The 9,481-nt window shown below is 43.7% G+C and overlaps 1 protein-coding gene across 4 annotated transcripts; it reads left to right on the forward strand.

The window, feature by feature from the left end:
• Positions 1-652: 652 nt before the first annotated feature.
• b3galt2 (UDP-Gal:betaGlcNAc beta 1,3-galactosyltransferase, polypeptide 2) lies at positions 653-9,146 on the forward strand. Of its 4 annotated transcripts, XM_017716774.2 has the most exons (4): positions 653-747; positions 1,058-1,127; positions 1,261-2,107; positions 7,441-9,146. In XM_017716774.2, the coding sequence occupies exon 4, from the start codon at positions 7,700-7,702 to the stop codon at positions 9,002-9,004; it is 1,305 nt and encodes a 434-aa protein (XP_017572263.1). In that variant the 5' UTR covers positions 653-747; positions 1,058-1,127; positions 1,261-2,107; positions 7,441-7,699; the 3' UTR covers positions 9,005-9,146. The 4 variants fall into 4 exon arrangements, with proteins under 4 accessions (XP_017572263.1, XP_017572265.1, XP_017572267.1 ...); XM_017716776.2 differs by lacking the exon at positions 1,261-2,107; XM_017716778.2 differs by lacking the exons at positions 1,058-1,127; positions 1,261-2,107 and having other exon boundaries at positions 673-747.
• The last annotated feature ends 335 nt before the right edge of the window (positions 9,147-9,481 follow it).

Here is a 9,481-nt window from a genome sequence, read left to right on the forward strand (position 1 = left end):
ATAATATATGATATTTTGTGTCTGTGTCCATTTTAGCAACACTGGAAGCTTGTTTATCTTTCTAAATAAACAAAATTAGCCTTATTCATATGCAATATGCTATTGTGTCTACATCGCTTTCATGTAAAATTTGGAGATTTTTGTTGTAACGCAAAAAAAGAAGTGGTCATGGAGGTGCACATGCTAACATACAGCTGCAGTATCGGACGAGTCATTTATAACTGAAAATAGGTCGATTTTTTCTTTATTTATTTATCCGTTTATTTATTTGGCTGTATATTATCAAGGGTGTAGTCCTTGTAGTCTAAGGCCCTCCAAAGCCACTGGTAGTCAGAGGTCCGAGGCCACTGGTCCGATCAGTAATCCATCCCTGGTTCCTAGTTGTGTGGTCTGGAAATGTGCTTTAATCTATACGGTAGCTTATTTCAAGATCGTCTGTGGTAACCATTCTAACTGAAAGTTATATTGCAAAAGTGAAGTAACAGAGGAAACTTGTTTTAGCCTGCATTACCTCCTTGTGCAACAGCTGTTTGTAATTCGCTTTATTGAGTAGCCCAGGGATGGCCAACTCTAGTCCTGGAGGGCAGGCTTGTGATTGTCCTAATCAGACACACCTGATTCAACTCAGGAGATAAATGAGAGGTTTTAAGGTGGCTCAGAGCAGGAAAATCTCCAAACTATGCTAGACTCTGGCCCTCCAGCACAGGCGTAGGCTGTAGCTGCTGCTGTCCATGCCGAGGCCATGAGGTAATTATAATGATCTGAACTGTTATTTTGAGAAGTTACTTTTGTTACCTCAATATAACAAAATTGTTACCTTGAAATAATGAGTTGCTTATCTTGATATCTCAAGATAACAATCTAGAAAATGACCGCACCAGCTCATGGACTCTTTGGGCTTCTGAGTTGGTTCTCTTTTCGGCCTAGGCATAAGGAGGGGCCATAACACCCCAAAAAATACAATCTTCTAACATGAAGCTAAAGGAAATTGGTGTTCTATTCAGAGCCAGGTTTGATTTTCACACGTACGATGAGCTGCAGTTCTCTGCCCTTGCAGCCACAGCAGAGCTGGTTCCTGTGCTTGTGTCAAAAAGACTCACTCTTTTTCTCCATTCACTGCGCACAGGGTGAGTTAAATCTACATCCCCCACCACACACACTTTCCTCCCCCCCGCCTCCCAGTTCCGAGAAGGGAGAGGGACTGGGGTTGCGGGGTGGGGGGGGGGTCTAAATGGTCACGTGGGATCCTCTGCTAAGTAGGTGGTGACGTCGGAGGGGCTCAGTCAGTGAATCCACGGCAGACTGGAGCACATTTAAGCAGCTGCTGACCCCCCCCCCCCCCAACCCCCTCTCCCGAACACAAACCCTCCCCACCAAACCCAACCCTGCCCAGTCCAGCCTCTTCCACACACGCGTCCACCACCACATCACGCCGAAGAAGAGGGAGGAGAGGAGCAGAAGCCTTTCCCCTCCTTTTTTACCCCCCTCCAGCGTGCTTGTGGATCATGTTTCGCTGCGGAGGGCTTCAGAGGTACCATGAGGGGGGGTTTTAGATGCTGTTTTTTTTGCCTGGCGTTGTAGCGTGAGGGACCAGCTATAGCCACCCCTTCCTCTTCAGCGCCGCTGTTAATGCCGCTTCGCCTCAGCTGGCTTTCGCCTCCAATCGATTTTTCAGACGCCGGCCCTCGTACGAAATAGGACATTGAAGTTTTAGCCGCCGCCGTTGTTGTTGTTTCTTCAGCCCCCTCTCAAAGCCCCGCTCTCCGGCATGGGAATACAGTGCTGAGGCTAAACAACAAAGTGAAGTGGAGGCAGAGTAGTAGCACTAGCGGCGCCAGCGACAATACAAGACCCCGAAATGAAGAAACCTCAGCAGCGGATGGATGGAAACAGCGGGCGGAGTGTAGCGAGTGTGAGGAAGGCTTCGTGCCAGGAATGGAACATGGAAAACAAAGAAATGAGCGTGAGTGATCGGGAGCAGTGAAGGGGGAGAAGAGGAGGAGGTATTTACTTGATTTTGGAGCTTCTAGACGGAGTGATGGCGTGTAAAGGAGACCCACAGACGGCACCTACAGCTATTCTCTCGGTCTGCCTGCCACAGACAGCGGTACGTCTGATCACTTTCAGTGTCTTGTTGCTCCTGTGGTGCTATTTATATTTTTAAAGATCGTATTGCATTAAATGAGTTGTGTGGTGTCTGACGGAGGGGAAAATGTTAGAAAAGTGCAACAGAACTGAGACTTGGTTGTTAGTTTTGTCTAGGCTACTGGGTAATAGTGTTCAAGCTGTAGTTCAAAGGCATGTAAATAGTTCTAGTCACAGGGTCTTTAGACATCAAGTGTTATGTCGAGTGCAAATGACTTGAAAGCAGAATTTTGGCTAAAGATAAAAACCCTGTTTTTTTATGCAAGCAAACTCGGTGATTAATCAGCTCAGCTCCCCAAACAAAAATGAATAAATACATAAAATAACATGTGATGAGTTCATTTCAGTGGAGTCTACAGCTGAAAGCTTTCCGTAGGAGGAGATGAGGGCTCGAAGAGTTCCGGTGACTTGTCCCAGATCCGGTCAAGCCTTGAGCACCAGAGCGTGGAAAACACCCTGACTATTCTACGTTCCGGGCCGGCTCACACATTTCTGGCCCCCACCCAGGACATGCAGGCCAAGCAGGCCACCCTGTGGGAGAAAGAAAGGCTCAGATCAGCGTCTTCTGGCTCTGCTCATACCGTACGCTCGTCTTCAATTAGCTGCTGTATTCAATTACCCCGGCTATTAAAATTCAAGCAGGAAATCGAGAATTCAGCATGGTGAAAAATGGGCATATTCAAACCTCATATGCATTACAATCAAGCACCAGGGCAACAGTGTCATTCGTTAAGGACGCCTTGAACGTGCCAAGAGTGGCATTTTGATTCATAACTCGTCAGGATGGTGTCATGGCAGATTAAAAATAAGAAAACAACGGAGACACATGATTTTCCTGGAGACAGCCTTATGTCATTTCTGTTTTTCTTTTCTGTCTAGGTCAGGATTCCTCTTTGATCCTTGGGGTGTTTCCATTTTATGTTTCACACAAGATAGCAGCAGAAATGCATTTGAAAGCCACAGTTGTGACTTTAGGCTCTACATGTCTCATCTTAGGCATAATAGGCTGCATATATTAGTTTTGTGTTTCTCCTGTTTTACACACCGGCTAAGAATTTCACTGAAACGGTCTCGGCTTATGCCTTGGCATTTGATTTTGAACAAAGTAGCCGATAGTAATCGTGCACAGTAAGCGGACAAAGACAACCGTGCATCTGTTGAGTGAAATGAAAATCATTCCACTCAAACATTTTTTTTTTTGAGTGCCACCATTATTGTGAATATTTAAATTTTAACTTTTTTCTCTGGATTTTTATATTTCCATAGATCTGTGTTTATTGGAAGTAATGAAATTCCAGATATGAATGTGGCATCTTTGATTTTTAACCCACAAACAGTATCAACCGTTATCAGTGAATATGAATTTTGTATAACTCCTGCTAATAACAGCATAATGAAAAAATATAATGGAGCGAATAAGATATGCAGTATGATTTCTGTGCTAAAATATCCCAATGCTGTTATCTGGCTGAATAAGCTTGGGGCATCTGCAGCCTGGATCTACTGGAGCTTACTTTTATAGTAAAGAAATCTGGCTGTGATTTCTTGTCATCAAGTCTGTGAATTCTTACATGGAGGAATTGTGCACTGGCCTTTTTATAATGGAACCCTTGTTGTAATGTTTTTTTTTCCCCGTCCTTCTTTGCCTTCTATACTGGTTGCAGAAATCTGCTTTCCAATTCAAAGCCTAGGTCAGCTGTTTTGTGCTTGGCTCAGTTATCACTTCAGAATCTCTCAAATCTTTTCACATTGTTATTTGAGCTCAGAGAGTCATGTGAGTTGTCAGTAAAACCTCAGCCCCAGTGTACTGACACAGTCCATTTTTCTTATGCAGGTCAGTCACAGATTTCAAATACATTTTCCGCATCTTGGTCAAATTTCTAAGTGCAGATAAGCCTAAATGTCTCTGCTCTGGAAAGTAAATGTCACTGCACAGAAATCTCTGTTCTGGGGAAATGTAAAAGTAACTGAACACCTGAACAGAGATATTAAGCCTGTTCATATGAAAATTTTAATATTGGAAATGTCACTAAACAAAGCTGTAGCCAAGGCCGTAGGGCTGTGCCAAAGCTAGTTTTAGCAAGCAACATAGAAAACGGGTACAAACATTCTCAGCTAGCAACAGAAGAACAAATAACATCAATCCTTACAAGCTAAGAATAATTAAGAATGATGCAGGAGGCCAGTGTAGCGGGCAGATTTATAAGATTTCTCTGTTACGGGTGTCCTAAAGTATCATCCCAAGGGTTGCAGCTCATATTCATTGAGAAGAGGGAGGCTTGACTCATGCTCTATTCCAGAAAATTACTAATTACCTAAAGTGTTCTGGTACAGACAGGCTCCCGAATTTGCCTGTGAGCATCACTGAAACAGTCCTCTAGTGTCTAAATACCGTTAATATACCTTTATCACATTAGTTCAGCTTTCATCTGAACTAAATCCAGAGTTCCTCATGACAGCATGCGGTTCTTGAAAATATGATGAGAGGCTCTGAAAGTGAATATGTTCCCTGCCCTACCCATGTCCTAAATACCACTGCTCCTGCTGCTAACCCCTTGTCCTCAAGTCCAACAGTCCTCCTTCCAAACAACAGCACTCTTGTTCGGTTTTGGACTGCCCTACCAGCTTTGGCTTTTAACAGTTTAATGTTGGGTAGCTTGATCATCTCAGAAGCCTGTAGCTGTCACTGTGATTTTATTACGCCTGACTTGGTAAGTTGGTTGGTGTTGCTGTTAAGGAAAAGCCTTAACTGGGGATGATCTGTTTTATTTAACAGCTACTGTATAAAACATCTCAGGCGTAAAAGTGGTGGTGTTCTACTTTTGGTACTTGCCGTATCACACTAGAAAATCAAAATAATAGCTCTGATTTTAATCACAATCAAATTGATTGGCCAGTTATGTTGACCAGTGTGGAACTATCAAGTATCAATTGCAGTATAACGTCCTAATTTTATGCAAAGGTATGTATATAATGGTAGGATATAGGCTTTGTCAATAATTCCAACTTAAAATCAGGCACCTAAAATGACGAGTTTCAGCAAGTGTAAAACAAAACAAATAACAGAGGAAGAAAAGCTCCCTACCATTTTGTATTTGCAGGTACACGGATCATTGAATTATTATGAATCCCCGTCATATTAATTTTGATTGCAGGTGTATCCCCTTACAAGTCTAATGGTCTCGTGTAGCTCCTCTAATTGCTGACCGCTGTGGCACTATCAGACTAATTGTATCAAATGGATCCTAGAGCAAATGATTTATGCAACACTCTTGATTCCCCTTGGTTATTAAGTGGCATTATATCAGTTCTTGGTGAACATTTAGATATTTATATTAAGAAATTGTGCATGAAAAATTGTAATACGTGATAGTGTTGTTCAGTATGTGGTGTTGCTCTCATTGAATCTCATGTGGATAACAAAAGAAACCTTTAGAGCATTTCATTTGCTCTGTTCTGAAGTATGTTAACCTTTAAAGCAAAGCTAGACTCGGCCCCTTTCCACTTGGCAGTAATTGCTTGCACTGCGTTAGCACATTTGGTTGAAAAGGTTAGTATACTCTGATCCAGTTGTCATGAGAAATGGGCAAAGTCTTCAGAGATTAACATTTAGAGGGGTAAGGGGGAAAGTGCATTCACTCTCCTATTTCCTATTGAACACGTGAGCATGTCGCCACAACAGTAATGACACCACCAGCTGAAGAGAAGGTTTTTTTTTTAAAAGGCAGTTTAAGCATTGTAAGCACTCAGAAGACCAAGGTGAATTCAATGCTCTATTGTTTTTCTAAAGGATGGTCTCCTCCCTACTTGTTTCAGTGGGGTCCAGAAAACACTATCAATTTCTAGGCAGCAAAATCCATATTATTTTTATAATTTACCTTGCTTCATTTGGAATGAACAACAACACTACAAACGTCACAAAAAATCTTCATATCTTTGGTGTTGCGTGCTAGGGTGAATATTTTTGAGCTCTCATAACCATATCCATCCATCCATCCATCCATTTTCTAAGCCGCTTCTCCGTCAGGGTCGCGGGGGGTGCTGGAGCCTATCCCAGCAGTCTTCGGGCGAAAGGCCTCATAAACATATGTTCCAACAAATTATTCTGTCACTGAAAAGATTCACTTACATTTCTAAGAAGAGTCACTTACCTTTATAACAGCTTCCTAAATGAGAACATAATGCAACACCATTCAAATTGTGAACAGTTTAGGGCCTTAAAAAAAATCCAAATGTGTTTCCTTCAAATTCACAGGAAAGATGACTGTCAAATGTGTGTAAACAAAGACAAAAATATCAATATGTAAAACCTTTTCTCACTGCTACTTTAAATGCAAGTGTGGACAAAAAGCCAAAGATGTTTTCACAATCATTGTATCTCAAAATGAGCAAAGAAATTAAGCAACAAACAAAATATGTGATAAAAAATAATTAATGAAATAAAATAATTGTGAACATTAAGATAAACCAAATTCAAATCTATGGTGCATTTTCATTTTTTCTTTCTCACTCACTGTCTCGAGCTCTCTCTCTCTGTCTCTCCATACCTTTATTTTTTTTTTGTCATGATTATTGAAAGACGGTTCTAGAATCCAATAAACCCCCCCCATGTGCAAGGAAGCAGCAGTTAAGGCTGGAAATTGCAGGCAGGGAGAGCTCTCCCCCTGGCATGGTGTTGATAAGTTTAAGGTGGAAGGTGAATAAGGGGTGAGCGCTGTTATCACTGGCTGCTGCTGGCTGCAGATCCCAGCAACACTGCTTGCTGGAGCCTGAAAATTCATTTTGACGGATGCTTTTCCTTCCTGGCTGCTGAAGTGCACCAGGAGGGTGGGTGTGGGACTTAGGCAGCCTTTGCAGTGGCAGTGCTCTCACTGAATGTCATGTTGTGAAAACCTGCAATTTAAACTTTCACACAGGGCCCTTAGGTTGCCCTATGATATGTAGAGCGACCCCTTATAGCAATCTTCCCCACAGGGTTGCCACTTACAGTTGCGATGATTGCAAGTGGAATTGTGAGTTGTTTCTGGGAACAAGGCTCTCCTGTGGGTTTCCGTCATGAAACTGAAGGATTAATGAGTGGGGAGCAGCATACACTGTATCAACGTTAACAAAGGCCTGCTCCAAAAAAGGTGGCTGAGGAGACAGTTAATGAATGAGGATTAAGGTTCCTCCGTTCACTGTGTGGATAACATCAAATCTCTTTCCACAGCTGTGGGAGATTAGTAGTGTATTACACTGCTTAATTCATCGCTGTCCAGCCTTATTCATTCTGTGGTTCTCTCCTATTCTCCTTAGATAACAGAGTCTCTGGTCTGAGGAAGTAGCTGTCCTTCAGAAGGAAACTGCCCTGAAGCATGACCGCCTGTCACTGGAGAGAGTCAGAGCAGCGTGTCCTAGCAGTCCTCATGGGCAGTATGTCATCCCCCTTCTAGCTCCACTAGGGGCCTGAACACACCCATCTGCCAGCTCAGATAACCCTCGGGCTGCTCACAACACATGTTTGACTTGATTAGATGTGACCGCCGCGCTTTCCCGAGCAGCCTCTATCTGCATCATGCAGTGGCGACGGCGACACTGCTGCCCCATCAAGATGACCTGGAATGTCAAGCGGTCACTCTTCCGCACGCATGTCGTGGGCCTACTGTCACTGGCCCTGCTCTTCACCATCTTCCTCTTCTTCAGCCACCAAGACTGGCTGTCCAGCCGGCCTGGATTCCGAGAGAACCCAGTGGCCTACACAATGCGGGGCTTGCGCCCCCTCAAGGAACGTGCGGAGGGAAACCAAAGCTCTCTGAGAAGCCTCTTGAGGGAGCCCATTTATTTCCCCCCCAAACCACCTGTAAACTTCAGCTCACACCAAGCTGAGGCTGCTGCTGCCCAAGGGATGGTAGGACTGGAGATCTCTCTGAGCGCCAACAACACAAACACCAACAGCTTGCACCGAGAAATGGGTGTGGGAGGGCAGCTGGCAGCTCAGCCGTACCGCTATGTGCTCAATGAGCCCTATAAATGTAGAGACAGCAGCCCCTTTCTAATTCTGCTTATTGCAGCAGAGCCAAGGCAGGTGGAGGCCAGGAATGCCATCAGGCAGACGTGGGGGAACGAGAGCGTAGCCATGGGCCTGGGCTTTGTGCGAATTTTTCTGCTGGGCATGGGGAGTAGCTCTGATGGCTACCCTCAAGCTGCCATTGAGGAAGAAAGCTTTCAGCACCATGACATAATACAGCAGGCGTACATGGACACCTACTACAACCTTACCATCAAGACCTTGATGGGCATGAACTGGGTCGCAGAGTACTGCCCACATGCCTGGTACGTCATGAAGACAGATAGCGACATGTTTGTCAACACAGAGTATTTAATCCAAAAGCTGCTGAAGCCGGATTTGCCACCACGACACAATTATTTCACAGGCTACCTAATGCGAGGCTACGCACCCAATCGCAACAAAGACAGCAAGTGGTACATGCCTCCTGAACTCTATTCAAGCGAAAGGTACCCAATCTTCTGCTCGGGTACGGGCTACGTGTTCTCGGGAGACATGGCAGCAAAAATCTACCAGGCTTCGTTGAGTATACGCCGTTTACACCTCGAGGACGTCTATGTCGGGATCTGCTTGGCCAAACTGCGTGTTGACCCAGTGCCACCACCAAACGAGTTTCTCTTCAACCACTGGAGAGTGTCCTACTCCAGCTGCAAATACAGTCACCTAATCACTTCACACCAGTTCCAGCCCAGTGAACTCATCAAGTACTGGAACCACTTGCAGAGCAACAAGCACAATGCTTGCATTAACATGACTAAGGAGAAGAGCAGCAGGTTACGTCATAGGAAGTTGCACTGGGAGAGGATTCGGTGATGACCACGAAGCCAGGGCTCAGGGTGCAGAAGTATCTTAGAAGCATGTGTGAAATTCAGCACTATACTGATTATAGAGAACAGCACAGTGTTTTTCTGGTATCGTGTACAGTCAATTAAAACTATTTTTTTAATTTGAGAAATGTTATGTATCGTAAAATCTGTCAAACTCTTTTTAAAAGGGATGTAAGCTACATGTTTATGTGCAATATATAGCATGCACAAAAATACAACTGGTGAGATCACCATTTTCAGGTGCCAACAAAAATATGACAGGTTGTCACAATTCTCCTAATCTTACACTGAATGTTATTAATATGGGGCCAATATGATTCCATTATTTCTATTGTAGACATGTAAACTGACAACAGAGGATTAAGATGGTATATTCTTAATGTGATAAAATTGTCTTTCTATATACTGTGATTAACAAAGATATACACCCCTGACTTACTTTTAAGATACCAAATGATCATTA

This window comes from Pygocentrus nattereri, chromosome 15 (assembly GCF_015220715.1).
Source record: "Pygocentrus nattereri isolate fPygNat1 chromosome 15, fPygNat1.pri, whole genome shotgun sequence".
Classification (NCBI taxonomy): Eukaryota; Metazoa; Chordata; class Actinopteri; order Characiformes; family Serrasalmidae; genus Pygocentrus; species Pygocentrus nattereri.

What these genes read in the sequence shown, in the direction of transcription:
- b3galt2 (XM_017716774.2), top strand. Translation starts at nt 7,700, where the DNA reads ATGCAGTGGCGACGGCGACACTGCTGCCCCATCAAGATGACCTGGAAT.